This window comes from Vombatus ursinus, unplaced genomic scaffold, assembly GCF_900497805.2.
Source record: "Vombatus ursinus unplaced genomic scaffold, bare-nosed wombat genome assembly UNPS02000582.1, whole genome shotgun sequence".
Taxonomy (NCBI): Eukaryota; Metazoa; Chordata; class Mammalia; order Diprotodontia; family Vombatidae; genus Vombatus; species Vombatus ursinus.
In genome coordinates, this window is record NW_020940360.1 from 31,920,232 (window position 1) to 31,938,867 (window position 18,636).

The window sequence follows — 18,636 nt, forward strand, 5'->3', positions numbered from 1 at the left end:
TGAATTGTAATCAGGTTTTAAATTGCTTAGGCACATGGTAAGGTATGGATAGTGAAAGGATTTTGTTGTTGTTTTGGGAGGTTTATTGGAGTAGACTTTAATTGCCCTTTATAGTCCTATGATCCAGAAACATGATTTGTTATTTGGGAGAGAAGAGGGGAGGAGGGAGAGGTTGGATGGAGAAGAAAACAGAAAAGTACAATGTTCAAAGGCTAAGTATGTATGTTAAAACTGATTGTTATTTTTTATAGAGAAGATACTTTCTTCAGTAGTAAGGATTAAATGTAATTTTCTTTAGTAGTAAGGATTATATGTGATTTTTTTTTTTAAATTTAAAGATTATAAAATAAGCCACTGGCTCACCAAGCAAAACAATGGTGATTATTTGCATTTAAGTGTTTTTAAATTGATAATGCACATCCAAGTAGCTGTATATAATCACCATCATTTAGAAAATTCATTCATTACATACATGTATAGTGGTATTGTGGAGGAGCTCCTCCTATGACATAATGACACGATATGATGTCGCTGACCGGAGTGCTGAATCAAGACAGCCATATTGATCACTACTGTATCCAACTGAAAACAGTCTGAAGTTCTGTGGAGGTTCAGATATGACAATAACTGTAGTAAGATATGTAGATGTGTGTATGCTTTTCTTTTATCTCTGTTGAATGCATCATTTTAATAACGATGATGAGCAAAGTTGATCACAGGGAAAGTATGTCAATTTACTATATCACTTTTATATTGAGGAGGTGTCACTAAAATCAATGGGATCAATGTTGGGGTTTTCTCTTGTTTTAAGACCTGCCACTTGCAGATGAAGATGATTTTAAAGCCAGTTTAAACAATGACCATATATAAAAATTTCGCTTTATCAGTTATGAGACTGTAAGGTTGAGAATGAGATTTGTGGTTGCCATTTTTTTCCTGCTGGATCAGATTTTGACAAAATATCTAAGCTACATCAAAACATTATCTCCAAAATTATTTAAATTAGAAAATCATCTAAGAAACACATTCAACTCGGTTCATAACAATAATTGAAATTGTTAAAGAAAGAAGATTGTAATTTTTAATAAGTTTTTCTCTGCCCTAACATTTATGAGACAGGAGATGTCTGAATTTATTTAGCTAGAAATGCAGTTTAACATTGTGGATATGTTGTTTGTTTTCTGCACTCATGCTAACATAGAAAAATTACTTGAAAAACAAATTATAATGAATTTAATCTTTCAATACAAAGGTAGTAAATTTTTAAACACAATTTTATTGACATCCTACTTCTAAAAATAGAAGGAGTTGATATGCAGGATCATCAAATTAAAGGTCAAAGGTGATAAACCAGGACAAAGGTCATGCAGCTCATTTTCAAGCAATCAGTTTCTAGTTGTTTTTTTTCTTAGCTGAACAAAAGCTTAATTATACAGAAAAGAGGTCTGTAGTGTTAAATGATCAATTACAATTGGGGAAATATTTTATAATATTAGAGAATATTTATATTCTAACAGTGGATCTTAAAGTTTCCAAGTGTTATTTCTAAGTAGATAGGTCTAAATTATTTCTTAATTCCAAGAAGGAAAATATGAAATTAAGGAATCATTATTTAGACCTTCATGTATATTATATATAGTTATTTGGATATGTGTGTATGACAATTCATGCGATAGGATAGCATAACTTTTATATACTCTTTTAAATCAACATTTATGTTTTAATTGATTGACATTGTTTTACTTAAGCCCTACTAAAGTATTTAAAAGAAAGTATCTTGTATGATTTAGAGGTTTAAAAAACAAATAAGAAAGTATCTAGGACCATTTTTAAACACATGTCAACAGTTACAACCCTGTTATTTATTAATTTGATGAATAATTATTGCACTGTTTATTGTCAGTGATATCAAGATGAGAAAACTAAAACATCTTTTACATATGAGATGCCCATGGAAAATACTTGAGTATATTAAAAATAGTTTTTGCTTACTTGTTCATCTCAAGTTAGTATAAGTATCACAACTATTAGCATTGCTGCGTAGCAAAATTATGTGTAAAACAAAATACTTTTTGTTAACACTGGAATTAAATGAATGTGTTTCCAATTTCACTTGGAAACTTTTTGTTATCATTTTATAAATAGGCAATTTAACTTAAAATGTAATTCTATTAACTTTGAAACGATGGTTGGACTTCAAATGTACTACCTTTTTTAAAAGAGGATTTTTGCATCTATCTTGCCCTTTATCTTAGAAATCTAAAACTGTTCTTTGTCTCATTTCACTTTTCCCAGTGATCTAAACAATTACTCAGTTGGAAGCTTTATCATATGAAACTATTGTTTCTTGTTGTGAAAAATGCAAAACATTTGCATGAGCAAAACCAACTGTGTTGTAGCCCATTTGTATCTCAATATACACATTTAAGTTAAAGAAAATTGTGACTATCAAATTAACATTTGTGCCATAGGCAATATCTTTAAATTGTTTTTACAATATGACTGTTGACTTGTATTCAGTTTCCAGGAGATTGAATGTTCTTATTTTCTAGTAAACTCTTTATTCATAACCTCGTTTTAAAAGCAAGACCTGTTTTCAGAGGTATTCATATCTTATGTCAAATTAACTGAAATCAAATTTGTAAAGCTGTCCAGAAAATTAAATTCTGTGTGGTAATTTAGCAGTGCTACAAATATCACTATTATTTACAATTAAGTGCTTCACATGATATAGATAAAAGCAAATTCTCCTGAAAGATAAAAATGAATACACTGTTGGAATGAGTTTTCAGTGATTTTCAGCATTTCAGAATACTAACAGTTCTTACATCCCTCTTATACCTTTTTTTCAAAGTTAAATACTTCACTAAATTCATATGGAAAATATGTTAAATAAAAAAGAGTAATCAAGACAGTCTGCTATTTTAACATTTATGTTGCTCCATTTTTCTTTCACACATAACATTCCTGACAACAAACAAGGTCAACCTTTTGTTGAAGTCACCATTATGTGCCTATAACTGCTATCAAATGATATTTCTAGTTGCATCTAAAATGCGTCAGTTTTCACTCTTCAACCAAAGAACATTGAATTCATGGATTGTAATTTTATAGAATATATTTTTTTTAAGGAAGACTTGAAAACGATGGCTACAGTATGAGTAATTTGCATGATGATAGTGGAAGCTTATTTACATGTACATGCATCTATTTTGAATATTTTTAAACAACTTTTCATTTCTAGCTAAATATATGAACTTTTTTTTTGTAGGAAGAGCAACAGTTCCCACTGCTAAATATTAATTCTAGTATTCCCTAAAGTGTGTTTATAGACAATGTTCGATTATTTTAAATTTAAATGAACATTTTAATGAGTGTTGTGTTCGGGATTTTTCTTTTTTGAATACTTTTGGCATGCCATCTTATATATATAGAAGGTTGTACTTCTTTTAATTTGACCAGTGAAAATAATGTTATTGAAAAATTACTTTGTTTCATTTTTAATTATATTGTTTGATGTGGTGGCAGCTAATAATTAGCCATAGCATTAAACTCTTTGGCACATGCACTTACATTATTCAGGAAAATACTGCTATTAGTTAGATCCCTTCCCTCCCCAAAATTGTGCAAAATGTTTTTAGAAATTCTGATTTTTGCCACCTGTCATGGAAATAATTTGTTTCTTGGTTACTTGGCATTTTCCTTCTAGATACTAAATGCTTTTTGCTGTTTGCAAAACTAGCATTTATTTGTTGTTTTTGACTGGTGTTCTTGGAAACAAAAATTAGAATTAAACATTAGCATTTGACATTAAAATTTTAGTTATACTAAAATTGTGTATCCAATATTGTATATTAAAAATGTATGTTTTATATGAACTAATGCATCTCAGTTTTTTTTTTAACTTGTCAATTGCCAAACTTAGGTGGTGTCAATAAGCCACTAAACTGTTAACCATATAAAGTAATGCTCATGTACATGTGAAACATCACATATTAGCCAATTTTATTGCATATTTCCATCACTTTCATATTAATTCTTCAGTGCTAAAGTAATAGATCAACATACGTACTTCCCATGGTAAATTAAAAATATGCACCATATCTGAAATAAAGTTATATATTTTAAAAGGTAAATGTAAATCACAGTATAGGAATCTGCAAACCATAGGTAGTGCTTGTGTGTATTTTTAAAGTAGAATACATCATGCGGTAGTAAACCATACCATAAAGTTATTGGTTATTTGGTTATTTGTATATTTTATTATTTTAGTTAAGGTCTCAAATAATTTGTTACATTTTTCTATGTAAACTTGCTCTAATCAGATATTTACTTTCAAATAGAGGTAAATAATCTGTGGAAATATTTAAACTGTGAACTATCTTTTAAGTAATAAGGTAAAAATAATAGTGAATAAATTATTATTAAATGTATTCATTGCATTCTTGGATTTCAGAAACTTTTGATTTTTAATTTTGTGGTGAGTCTTAATCCTCAAAAACTGAATGGTAGTTTTGTTCTTAATAGTATTGTTGAAAGAACACTGAAGTTCAACAATATTTTAATAATACCCATGTTTAGAAATGGATCTGTTTTCTCCACTGTATCCCTTTGATTTCCTTTTGGAACCAACAAAAATTGTTTAAAATCAATGAATTAGCCTAATCCATTTATGTCTTTAAATGTCACATTAAAAAGCCCTCCAACTTATAAGCATAACACAGAAATTATAGTGAGATGCTTTTGTTAATAATTCTAGTGTTGTTAATTTCAGCATGAAAAGATGCTACATTATAATAGAGTACAGCACTACATTTTAAAAAGAAGAAAAGTACAGTTTACCGTACATTAGCCTGTCTTTTGCTGTTAAAGACCAAGGATAACTGAGAAGGGTTTAATGTGTAGTGGTTTGAGCTTCACAAACCTTGTATTCACATTTTTGTTTCCAACCCTTATGGAGAGAAATTGTCACCCTTTATAGAAAGAGTCCTGGGTCAGCATTTAGTAGAACTCTGCACTTGGAAAAGCCTCCATTTTCTTTTGATGAAAGAATTAAACAGACATCCAAAAGATGCTACAAAAATAATTTCTTTTCTTTGAAGGGTTGAAATAGTAGATATAGTATTTAAAAATCAAGCAAAGCGAGAAAAAAACATGGCTGAAGAAGGTGAGCTTGTGCATGTTCAAATAAATTCGTTTTCTGTGCCTTAAATGACTATACAACCTGAGTAGAAATGATCATGCAATGACCATCCTGAGTGCTTTTTTGACACTTACTGTTCCTTGTTGCTAAATGGCTTTAGGGAAGTGGGAGTGAAGGAAGGGAGCACATTTTATCTGTTACATCTTCTACATTCTACTCAATGAAAATAGTACTATAAATTACACAAGTTCTTTGGAAAAATAATTTTACCTTTTCAAATTTAGTTTAGTGCACAATTAATATCTTTGGATAAATCTGTTACTTTCAACTGTTACCATGAGGATTTTCTGTTAGGATATCTGAAAGGAATTGTGAAATTTGAATGTTACAAAACTTAGATTTTTGAGAGATTTCTTTTAAAATATGTTTGAAAAGAAACAAAAGCCAAATACGGATGCTATTATTGATGCATTGTGACTAGGAGCCAGTCACTTACACTCTTTGTGCCTCAGGTTCCTCATCTGTTAAAAACAAAGATAAAAGCTATAGTACCAACCCCACCTTAGTGTTGTGAGGTTTAAATTAGAAAATCTACATAAAGCTTTTTGCAGAATCTAAAGGAGGAAATAAATATCAGCTATTCTGTGTTGAGCTATGTACATGTTAAACTTGTGAGTTACTGAATTATTGTTTATAATTAAATAAGTCATTATTAATTAATAAACAAGGGAAAAAAATTTTGATTTTTCAGGAAATGTGTTTTTTGACCACATCATTAATTGTATAGTGCTAATAAAATAAAAACCAAATTAAGAGACCTTGTTTACACAATACCCTTTAATAGGAAAAGGCAAGGCAAGGCAAGGTGCTGCATTCCTAGTTTGATTGTTGTACCAATTGGTTATCTAATTGTGAATTTGATGAGCTAGGTAAGTCTTAAACAGTTAAAAAGTTTACAGGTCACTTCACAGAGTCAAAGCCTTGCCATTTTATGGCCTTATAATGAGCCGTTAAGTTGGGGAAGAGGCAATTAAATAGGGTGCTCTGGTAGAATGAACAAAGTTCTGACTTGAACTCTCTAATTCCAGGTTCCTCAGAAGATGATGAGGTCATTTAAGAAGGTTCCTTCAAGCCCAGGTTAGTTTTGTTTGTTTTTCAATGTTTTACTTAGGTTATTTTTTTCATAAACTGGAAACACAGCAGAAGATCTTAACAGCTCTCAGTATTTCTCCTTCCTCTAAAGGATTTCCATATTATAATAGGCGCTATTTCTAGTGTTGTGTAGTGGAAAGAGAGTACTAGGTTGGAAGTCCCAGTACCTAGTTTAAATATAGTCTCTTCTAATTTTACTTTCTGTGTGACCTTCAGCAAGATTCTTAGCTTCTCTGGACCTGTTTCCTCATCAGTAAAATGAAGGGTTTATTAGAGTAATCTCTGAGATCCTGACCAGCTCTAAAATTTGTGATACCCACTTGTACTCAGATTTCTTAACATTCATAGGAATTACCATCTCTCCTCTTCTCAAAAACTTCAGAGATAGATAAAACCAGGGGAATGCTGGTTAATATTTAACAACCAGCTCTTGGAGGGGGGGAGGGAATGTACTTATTGTGCACTTTTAAGTTTAATCTGCATTATTAACATTTTCTCCATAGCTTTCTCAAGTCTAGAAACCAACAAAACAATAAATCAAGCCCTGATTTGTAGCATTTGCAGATTTCCAAGGTGTAAATGAAATTTGCACAATTTGCTCACAATGAAATTGAACAATCTACTGGGCTCTTCCAGCCTTTGAGCTGGCTACTGCACACCTAACTGTGTTTGAAAATGGGTATTCCTATTGCCAACCATTGTGCCTAAATAGAATTCAAGATAGATATTCAAAATGTTAGTACATCTAAGAAAGCTCTTTGCTTGGGACAACAAGCATCCAATAATAACTCACATTTATGTAGGACTTTAAAGCATAAAAAGCAATACTTACACCAATAAGCAACGGTAGATGGTGTCAGTATTATTATCAATCTTGTCTTATAGATAAAGTTCAAAGGAATTAAATCACTTCTCTATATAATTCAGCTGCTGGGTGGCAGAGGCAGATCTTGAACACAGGCCTTTCAGCTGCAAGACCAGTGCTCTTTTCACTATACCAGACTACCCTCTGTGTAATTAAACTAGAAATGTGAATTAGCAAGTAATGTAGCTCAACTTAAAAAAATTAATATATAATTTAAAGTAAACGTTCTCTGAATTATTCAACAAAGTTCAGCAAGAATTTGTTAAGCATTTAGTGTATACCAGGCTATGTGCAAGTGGCTGGGAATGCAAAGATCAAAGAGTCCTTACTCTCAAGGAGCTTACATTTTGGGGTGTGGCAACATGTATTCAGACAAGCAAATATAAAATAGGTGTGAAGTAAATACAAAGTTTTTTTTTGTTGTTGTTGTTGTTTTATTTTGTGGAGGGAGGGAGATTACTAATAACAAGGGAAAGGCTTCCTGTAGTAGGTACACTTTTCATTTAAGGGAGCTAGAATGCTAAGGCAGAGTTGAAGCAAGAGAACATTTTTTTTTTTTAAGAATCCATGCTCTTAAATTTTTTAAATTGGGAAATATTTAGCAAAATTAACAAAAATACAGTAGAACACAGATAAAAAAGAATCCATGCTTTTCATTATAACTAGACTGGGGCAAATAATTATAAATCTTGATTTTTTTTGATAGATTTTCTCATTTTGAGAAGTGGTATATGGTAGTGCAGAAAGCACTTGACTGAAGTCAGAAGGCTGGGTTTAAATGTTTGCTTGAGTTCTTATTACTATCTATCTATGTGATAATGAGCAAATCACTTGAACCTTTTAAAACCTCAGTTGCCTCATCTATAAAGTGGGGATAATGATTCTACTGTATAGGATTCCTGTGAGGAATGTACTTTATAAACTTTAAAGTGCCACATAAATGGTAATTATTATTTTGTTCCAGAAATCATAAGAAAAAAGAATATGTTTATTCAATTACAAGAAATTTCAGTTTATGATGATGCAGCTTGGTGAATTTGTCTGACTTTCGTCCAGATTAACTCAGATCCATTTCTACCATCCATAAATGGTAATGCTGTAGGCCAGCAGGGTGTAAAAGCATCAAACACAAGTGCAATTAAAGGGAGGTTATCTCTTGTGATAGTTCCCTTGACTGACTTATCAAATTAACTAGCAAAAATGAATAAATAAGTACCCAGAGATTTAATAATAATTCCAGGTGTTGATACTGTTTTAGAATTGAGTGTTTGATAGAAATATGTCTTTTCCTACTTGAAAAGATGGTGGAGAGTGTTTAAACCTTTTAGTTTATGTCTTCTGATAATGGTGCTAGCATGATAAATTGTCATGGAAAAAGAAGATTCTAAAGAGCAACTATAAGGTTTTAATTCCTAGGATGCTTTTGCTTTATTGTTTGCTCTCTTTAAAATATGAGAGGGAAAAGTCATAGACTTATTTTCTATTGTAAAATGTTTAACACTGATGTATTTAGTGAATTTAATGTCATGTGAGTCGTAATGAAGAAAGCACCTTTAAGTATTCTAAGTGGGACTTCTAGACAATCCCTTAAATTGCTCATCAATTTAGAACATGTTGCTAACAAATTTATAGCCTAAATTGTTAAAGTAGATGGCTACATGTTGCATTTCCTGAAATATTAAAATAATAATAGAATTTTATAACTGAAATGGAACTTTAGAAATCACTTAGTTCAACACCTTCATTTTACACATGGTGATACTGAGGCCCAGAAAAGTTCTTTTATTTAACCAAAGTGATACAGTAAATAAGATTAGAACTTAGGTCACTCACTTTTCAGTCTCTTTTAACTAAATCAGGCTTCTTCCATGTTTCTTAAGATCTTTATTATATGAGGCATATTTTTCTCTTATTTTATATTTCTCCTCAAAGACCATTTCAATTTGTTTTGAATATATGTAAATTTCAAAATAATTACCATAATCCATTACATAGTATATCCATTAGTCTAAAAGTTGTTATTACTGTGTCAGACTTTCAGCTAATTATGTTTTATATGAGATACTTAAGTTTAAAAGATGAGCGTCATTGTCTTTAGGGGGGGAAAGCTGATTTCTCCCTTATTTTATTTCACTTAATTTTCATTGATAATATATTAATTTCATATTTAGTTATACATTTTCTACAGAATTAATTTTTTCAAAAAAAGGAATTAATGAATCATAGAATATAAAGAATGTCTCAAATCAATATCCAAGGTGAGAAATGTTGACAACATTCCAGTTTCCCAATACAAGTATGAAAAAAATACCCTTATTTTGAAGGCTTCCAAATAATGTTGGTCTGTTCAGGATATATGAAAGTAAAGAAATCTGGAATATAATTTAAAGCTTTTTTCTTCTGTTTTCCCCCCATTTGAAGTTAAATCCATTAATGAGCTTTAAATTCAATTAAAATATTCAGTTAATATTGAAACATTTTTGAATTTATTTTTATTGACCAAAATCAAGAAAATTTGATTGAAAGTAAACACAAGATATTTATTTCTCCACTTGGTTCTGAAAGAAAAAGCAATAGAATAATCACACTTCCCATTTTAGTTTTTTAGAGATTCAGTTATCCTTTGCTTAATTTTTTTTGATATTTTAACTTAATAGAATTTATTGGAACAAAATATACTGTGTTTACATATAAAAAGATCGCAGTTCTACTTGTTCTTTGAATACATAAAAGAGAGACAAACAGAGACCGATTTAGACTTCAGCAGTTCAAATGGAATACATTTTGCCATAGATTCAAGTTATATATGTAGAAAAGGTTTGAAGAAAGTTGTTTGATAACGTTTTTCTTTAAAGTATGTGAAATTCTTAGTTTAGGCATATAGTTACAGGTAAGTTTAATCATTTTGCCTCCAGAAGAGGAAATTAAAGAGATAATACAACGAAATTTTGCCTTAATAAATAACCTGATGGAGATATGTGCCCTTAGATTACTCCCCTCCGTTGGTTACTCCGTTTACTTGGTTTCATGATTACAAGGTTTTCTAGAAAAGGTGATTGCTTAGAAATCTCACAGACTGCTCACAGAAACAAGGGAGAGGGAGAAGGGAAGAATTTACAGGAGGGACGCTTTGGCTGTGGCGTCATTTAGGCGGGAAAAGATCACGCCGCAGGAAGACGTGCTCTCTTTAACGAGAACATCTCCGTTTCCTCTCCCCTCTTCCACCTCCTTTCTTCCCGACGCTTTTTTATATTAAGCATCAAACCCTTAAACTGGCATTTTGACTTCAAAATGATTGTAGTAGAGGTTCATACAGTATCATTTATCCTTGTTTTAGCCATTCTCATTCTTGGCATTGCTGTTGAATTCTTTCTCTATTAATGTAACTAATCATCTCCCTGGCCTTTCTTACCTTAGTTAGGGTAGGTTTCTTAAAGTGCCTGTTTATCCTGGGATTTCAGGAATAAAGGGATCCTGTTTTAGGTGATGAACACCTCAAGATACAGCAAAAGCAGTAAATTCTGCTCAATGATTGTGGGGGGGGGCGGGGCAGGAGGGAGAGAAGGACTCTTTTGTTTGGTCTTGGTTTTTTTAGAAGTACATCTGGGCAGGGGCAAGAGGCCAAATGTGAAAGTCGTTTAATTAGTGAGAAATGATCACTAGTAATTCTTGAGAAGGAAGCTTTGCAGGATTGTTGGGAACAGTTCAATATTAAGAGAGGCAATGTTGAACTGATGAAAAAAGGAAAAGGTGAAGCAAGAGAGAAAGGGGAGAGGAAGTAGCCGGGGCTAGAGGTGCTGGAAGAGTGCAAGTCAACCTGCTTGGCGGTGGGTTTCTTTGAGCCTAGGGGATCATCTCAATCGGTCTGAATGGGAAAGGTTGGAGGGTGAAGTACCGGGCAGAGCTAAAATCTGTGTTGGCTGCAAACACCGGGTTTTATTTTAAGGGAGGATAAAACCGGTGGAGTTATTAGCAGGAGTGCTGTAGCCCCTCCCCCTAGTTTTAAGAAGAACCGGAGCATTGTTTCTGTCTATAATAGAAGTCACAGTGCACCCGAGTAAGAGTTGAAAGTAATGATTGAATAGTGGTACCTCATTCGGCTCCCAGCACTGTATTATTACAAAGCAAAACAAAAAAAACAGCTGGACTATTTTGAGAAAATACATTGCCGCTTGTTTTAAATGGAGAAACCAAATAATCAGGATAACAAAAACTCATAGCCCACTTTGTGTTTATTACACTGTAATTTTTAAAAAGCACAATGACGATTCCTAGGTAGCTACTTGATCTTATTTCAAAGGAATTTGAAAGAACTGCGATAAATCAAGCTAACAAAGTATTTGGCTCTCCCAGATATAAAACATGCGTTTTGAGTCAAATTCGAGTTCTTTCAGGTATTAAAATTAGTCGGAAATGAAAAAAAAATTAAAACCAGAAGACTGCAGGAAGGTGACAAATTGGAAAGCATTCAAGTCGAGCTGTAGGGCGTTCTCATGTCAAAGAAGCCCCCTATGAGCATCAAGAGATTGTGTTCAGTTTATAAAATAATTTCTCTCTCAGATTTCTTTGGGGGTGGGGCAAGAGAATAAATCGATTTCAGTGACAGTGACTTTGCCCGGCAACATGAAATGGGACAGTGATACTTTATTTCCCAGCTCTGTTTCTTTTGTGTGTGGGTGTTTTAAAAGGTATGTATGTGTATTTGCCTTCAATTCTTTGTGAATGAATTTTAGTGGGTTTCTGAGAGTTCCCAGTTGGAAAGAGCTCTACGTTCTACACAACTTGAAAGGCCGATGTCCCTCTCAGGAAATGAATGAGTCGATAACATCTGACACCAGTGACCAGTCCAGTGAACCTTACCTTAATTCCACTAATACTGGAGGCCCCCAAATCGGGGCAAGTTCGTGTATCTTGTAACTATAGCATTAAACGTGCTTCAGCTGTCTTTGGTGATTGTAGTCTTTTCTTAGTTAATTTTAGGCTTGTCTTTATTTTTGTTTTCACTTAGCAAATTGAGTTTCATCAACCAAACCAAAAACAAAGGAATTAGACATCAGAGTACTAGGAAATAGTTTGGGTTCTGCCTAGAAATATTCTTATTACATGAGTTTTTTTTTAAATAGTTATCAACAAAATAAGGGATTTAAGCTAAATGTATGTTTAACAAAACACTTTGTATTTTAGGTTAGTCCTTTTTTTTTTTAGAAAAACAGATTATATTTGTCACTTTTTAAAACATTAATCTAAATTACTTTGTCATAAGTATTTTGTGCATTTTCCAACTGATTTTTTTCAAAGAAAGTTATTTAAGTATTTGACATCCTGCTAGTTTTTATTAAAAATCGAATTTTTAATTTTCTAGTATACAAAATATTTTCATGTCAAATAGCATTTGTGAAGTATAAATCATTTATTATGTATAGACCAGGTGATGTATAAACCAAGTTACACCACTTAATATAGGACTTTCATTGTTTAAAGTGTTCATTTGAGAATGCAAAGAAAATTCAAAATATAAAACCTGTTTCCCTTGCCAGATTGCTTGTATTTTTATTGTTAGTTCCTTTTCAGTTCTACACCAGCTGACTCATTGTTATCCTCCCAAAATTAAAAAAGAAAATTGATAAATGTTTGTACTGTATCCTAAGAAACAACAAAAAAAAAGTATACCAAGCAAATGAAGCTTCCTAAACTGGTCAAACAGATTCACCCCACTCCCCCACCCTCCAAGAAAAACAACTGAAAATACCTACAGTTTAGTTAAAAGAAAAAAAAAACAAACCAAAAAACTATTTATTTCAGATCTGGATGGATTGCCACACATTTTTGTCTTCTATGGACAGAGGGTGTAGTGGGAAACCAGTATAGGTTTTTCAGTGTCTCATATTGACTATATCTTCATTTTAGTATGCGCTAAACTAAGCTTTAACAGTTGAGAGTGTGTGTTAGACTGAGAAGGGTGGGTTAAGGGGTGGAGGAGAGGCCTGGGTATGGTGGGGGAGGGGAGGGCTCCGGAGCTTATTGAAGGGAAGTAGTATCTGTAGTTTTTGTGTAAACTGCTTATCTAAGAAAATGGGGGTGGGTATGGGAGAGGCGGAGAATTGGCTATTGTATATTTTTTATATTCATAAACGGGAAACATTTTCTTTTTTAAATGAAACAAATATTATGCAAACCATGCCTAAAGTTCATATCATAATATTCCATAAATGCAATAGTATCAACCCCAGAATCGTGTAATCAAACCATTTCAATAGCTGAAGCAATATAAAAGGTCCAGTGTTTGAGAGGGAATTACATTTAAGTGGGAGGCCACCAGATCCGTTAGAAATCGTTCATCTATTTGACTCCACCAATAATGGTGCAGCTTTAAAATGTTAGTGCCCTGGTCAATATTATACCTAATTACCTCCTTTCTCTTGCTCCTCCTATCTCTACTTTCTTCTTTCTCCACCCCATTCCACCTCCCTTCTCCTTTCTTCATACTGTCTTCCCCTCCTCCTCCTCCCTTCCCCTTTTCCACTCCTCCCCTTCGTTCCCTTTCCCCTCCCCCTTTCTTCTCTCCTCCCTTCTTCTCTCCTCCCCTCTTCCCCTCCTCCCTTCCCTCCTCCTCTCTGCTTCTGGGGAACAATCGCCGCTGATTGAGGTTCACTCTTATTCTAGGCTAGAAAACTAGGCTCTTATTTAGGAAGTCATTAATCACATCTCCTCCCCCGGAAAAGAGATGGCGGAGAAACCTGTGAAGTACAATTTCTCACTCATCCCCTCCAAAAATGTTATGAAATGCCAAACCTTTACACATTTTGACAGTATTGAGATGATATCAAGTTTCTGATAGACTTTTAATTTGAATTTGAAATTATTCAGCGGAATCAGACGGGGCGATTTTGCCTGCTGTTAGAGGTGTATATCCAATGTTCCGAGTTTTGTGGAAATAAAATTTGGCGTAATTAGCTAGAATATGGAGAATTGTATTTTTCCTCTCTGTCTTAAATCACGAAATAATTTATCCTAGTCATTCTTGCTTCCAGATGTTCTGGTTGGTAGATAGGAAACACGTAATATCAGTTCCATTGTGTAACTTACATGCATTCAAATATGCGTTGCTGGTGGTTTTTCTTTTTTTTAAAGAAACGTTTAGAAATCCCAGTCTATGGCACACGTGTACAAATGTATGACTATGCTATTTGCCTAAATAGATGAATCAGAAGGAGCCTGAATTGTGTTTGAATAAGATGCACAGAATCAGTCCCCTGATTTACCGTAAAGAAATGTTCCAAATAATCTGTAAGATAACATGTTTGAATTCTTGTTCATTCATAAATTATTTTGATGTCAGCATAGATGAAATGGCGATTGGTTATCTCTTCCTCTTGCCAACCCCTTAAGGATCCGATGTGAAATTAGTAGCAAGAAAGCATGTAATTGACAAAGTCACGTGTGCTCAGGGGGCCAGAAACTGAGGGAGAGAGAAGGGGGAAAAAATCAAAAGAGGGAAAGCACATTAGACCATGCGAGCTAAATTTGTGATCGCTCAAAATCAAGATGTTAGACTGATGCAGAAGATCACTTCGTTCCAAAGGGAAAGTTTTCATCTCACGAGTTTGGAGCAGAGGGCCCGTGGGGCAACATGGCCGAAGGTTAATTTTCTTTTCTATTGTTTTACTATGATTTTTTTCCTCTTCCTTTCCCTTCCCTTCCCCCACTCCCACTCTTGCCTGCCTGCACCCCCTCCCCTTTTGCTCCACTACTATGCGTTTACTTCGCCCCCCCCTTCAGATCTCTCAAGGGGGGGCTTTCTGCAAACCTATTGTTATAGATCTCCAAAAATGTTTTGTACCGCCCACACTGATTCACAACTTGAAAAGCTTTCTGGGGGCTATTGTTTGAATTGTTCGGGTGTGATTAAGCACAGTTTCAGTTGGTGCACCCAAGAAAACATTTATACACCTGCTCTCTTTCCCCCATTCCTTCCTAACTTTAATCGAAGATTATTTCATAGGAGATGCATGTTGCAAAATAATCCTCGTTCCAGTACTATTGCTCGTGCAATAACAAGTAGTTATGCAATCTTCCCGGTTTCTCCTTCCTCTCCGCGCCTTGCAAAGAGAATAGTTTCCCAGAACATTTCCCTTTGGAAACGGAATCACTGTTAAACTAACTATATTCTTGTATGCTGTAGTGTAATGATGTGGCTGAAAGATCAAGTTAAATGAAAAGATACACATGTACAGAAACGTGGGCGCCGATCTGATCTACAGAGTATTACAGGTCCCCCCTTTTTAATGACTGCTTACTTCTGGAAAATGTGATTGAAAAGGTTTTGTAATTTTTTTTCCTACCCACTCTTTTAAGCTCTCTCTTTATATTGTAACGTATGGACATGTGCTATCACTGTAGTAATTCCATGTGTTTTGTCGTCTTCCATCAAAGGGGGGGCAAGTAAAGGTGGTGGAGACGAACCCGGGAAGCTGCAGGAGCAGGAAGAAGAGGAATCCCAGGTTTTGCACGGAACAGGCCACTGCAAATGGTTCAACGTGCGAATGGGATTTGGATTCATCTCCATGATAAACCGAGAGGGAAGCCCCTTGGATGTTCCGGTCGATGTGTTTGTACACCAAGTAAGATAAACTTTTTTTTTTCTTTTCATTTTCTGTCTTTGGATTAATCGCGTAATTGTTAGGTGTACAGAAACAGAAGTGCAGTTACAGTATTTTAAGCTTAGTGAACTGTATATTCGCCGATAAAACAGTGTAGATTTTATGGTCTTTGGGTCAATTACATGAGAGTCGTCTCTTGCAAAGGGATACGGAATCTTTGAAATTTCATGTCTCTAGCTTATTTAACATTTTTAGCCCATAGCAAGATTAATAATGGCTTCCCTTAAAGGGTGAATGGTGAAACAACAGATGGGAACAAATAAAATGCCAGTTCACTTCTGAGGTTATATAAGGAAATAGCGTTTGTTTCTACAGGTTCTCATTTAGCCACCTCCCCTCCCAAAAAGTTAGGCACATGTTGGGTCCAAATCAGCCAATATATCTTACATAATTATTTGAATTTATAATAAGATCTGAAAGTGCGCTCCATACTAAGCAATAATTTTGAGAAAGTGTATGTGGGGGAAGTAGTTTGCTAATCTAATATTTTGGTTGTCTGCAGAGTGTAGGAAATAATAGATCCAAGGATACTGTCCCTTTAAGGGAGGAAACTCAAAAAAGCATGTGGCCAGAGGCGGTTCTAGCTTGTACTTTTAAAATGGACCAGGCTATGCCTTAAAGTAAATGTCTATCTGTGCGTATAAATTCTTCTACCTTTATAAAAAATGTCAAATCAGAACGAGAAAGTCAATATTTTGTCTCAGAAATAAAAATTTATTCTACCATTCATTCTACCATAATACTATAATTGCAATATTGCAACAATAACATTCACAAAATTACAAGCTTTACCAAAAATTCCATTAAAAGAACGGATTTCCTTGAAATGGTATAGAAAGTAGCACTTATAGAAAAGGGAGGGAGGGGACCGGAACTTGAATCTTTTCTGTTTTGCTTTGTAAGTAAAAATAATTGAAAACATTTTTATTAATAATATGTTGCTCTTCTGACTCAAACCTTCAGATCTTTTAGAGAGTATATCCCCAAAATGCTTAGTTTCTTTTTGTGTATAAAATGTATTTGTATATACATATATATGTGTGTATATACACACATATAGATTATACACATATGCACATTTGTAGTAAGTCTGTTCTTTTCTCTCCCCCAAAAAAATGTGCACACAGTTGAAATTAAGCAGATAAGCAATGGAAACCATAAGAAAATATTTCCTTTTGGTCTTTAGTCTTATGGTTCCTGCAGCTTCTTGATTTCACTCTGTAGCATTTTTCCCATTCAAAATGTCTGGGCATCATTATTGTCTGTTTACATGTGGAAGGATAAGCATAAACCATGAAGGGAAGCAGGATTTATATACATAAATATATTATGAGTTCATATACAAGCTACTTGATTTTATGCTTCCTGTCCAATATGTGGAAATGAAGCCATCCTTTTTGGTTTGTGTTTTTTTTTTTTTTGTTTTCTTTTTGATCCAAGAATGAGTTACTAAAATCATTGACATCAGTCTTTTTCCACTCCCACTCCCTTTTAACCTTATTTAGGTTGTTAAATTGTTCTTTACGATCTCATAAATTTACTTTATAGATAAATGAAAAAAATCTCTTTTGCTAACCATACCTTTATGCAATCTTCTTTTCTGTTTCCCCCTTTGAAATATATACATCCGTTATGACATTTCATACTTATATTTAAATGTCAGAATTCTTAAATCATACAGCATTCAAATTTAAATTACTTAATGTTACAATTTGAAATAATTGATAAATACGTCATATTTAGAATTTTAAAGCTTCTGAAAGGGCTTATTATGGTATACACCTCATAGCCTCTCTATTTTAATATTCTTTTAGCAATAAATTTGCTTTCAAAAATATGTATACATAAGTGAACTTTTAAAATATTGTTGTATATGTAATTGTTCCAATTATATGAATATATAATTTGAAGCCCTTTTATACTGGCCTATTATAACTATATAGTCCTTAGCAATATCATAGCTAGTATGAAATTTGATGAGAACATAGTGTACTCTTATTTTAAAATTTAATCTGGTTAATATTTTAAGATTTTTCTAATAATCTTAGCAGTTCAATCTTTGGAATGTTTTCTCTATCTCAATTTGACTAGTACTTATTATGGCCTTACCTATTCTTCTTGAATCCACTACTCTGTTTAAAACATTTCCTGGCCTGTGTTGAGAAAGAGTATTCTAGTTATATAGGTAGTGTGTAAGTCATATGACTGACGGTTTTGAAAGAACCAGAAACTCTCCTGACTTTGACAGGGCCACTATGAAGAAGAGTAAGTCTTTAAATGTGATAGTGTACAATAACTACTTGAACATTTATATAAAGGCATTCTGTAATGTTAGAATGCACTGATATAATTTATGATTCTTTTTGGAAAATTTTCATTTAAAAATTTAAAATATATTTTCTAAATAATATGCCATTTCTAAGAACTGCCATTCTTCTTGGAGGTATGGTTTTTTTTTAAAAACGTAACAATTATATATATGGAAATTATAACAAAGTTTTTATAGTTTGGGCTTTTTCCCCTCTTTTATGATTTGGAAAATTAAGAACATTTAACTTAACTGGTATCCGCCCAAATCAATTAAGAGCTGTCACTGATATTTTGTTAGGTGTTCAGAAATGCCTATGGTATGGGGTTTGTTGATTTTTGAAGGTTCTCTGACCATGTTTCTTGAAAAGCTTGTATTTGAGGGTTTTCTGAATTATTAGTGGGATTGGGTTTTTACAGTAATGAAAATAATACACAGAAATGCCTCCCAAAGCACATTTCTGTTGTTTAAAATGTGAACATAAATAACCCTAAGCCTATTGTAATAT

General features: G+C 33.2%; 1 protein-coding gene across 1 annotated transcript in view; it reads left to right on the top strand.

The window, feature by feature from the left end:
• The first annotated feature begins 6,243 nt into the window (after nucleotides 1-6,243).
• LIN28B (lin-28 homolog B) overlaps nucleotides 6,244-18,636 on the top strand; it is a 116,113-nt gene continuing 103,720 nt past the window's right edge. Inside the window, exons 1-2 of the mRNA XM_027853842.1 lie at nucleotides 6,244-6,280; nucleotides 15,594-15,781. Of these exons, the coding sequence (XP_027709643.1) occupies nucleotides 6,244-6,280; nucleotides 15,594-15,781 (225 nt within the window). The remainder of the gene's footprint in view (nucleotides 6,281-15,593; nucleotides 15,782-18,636) is intronic.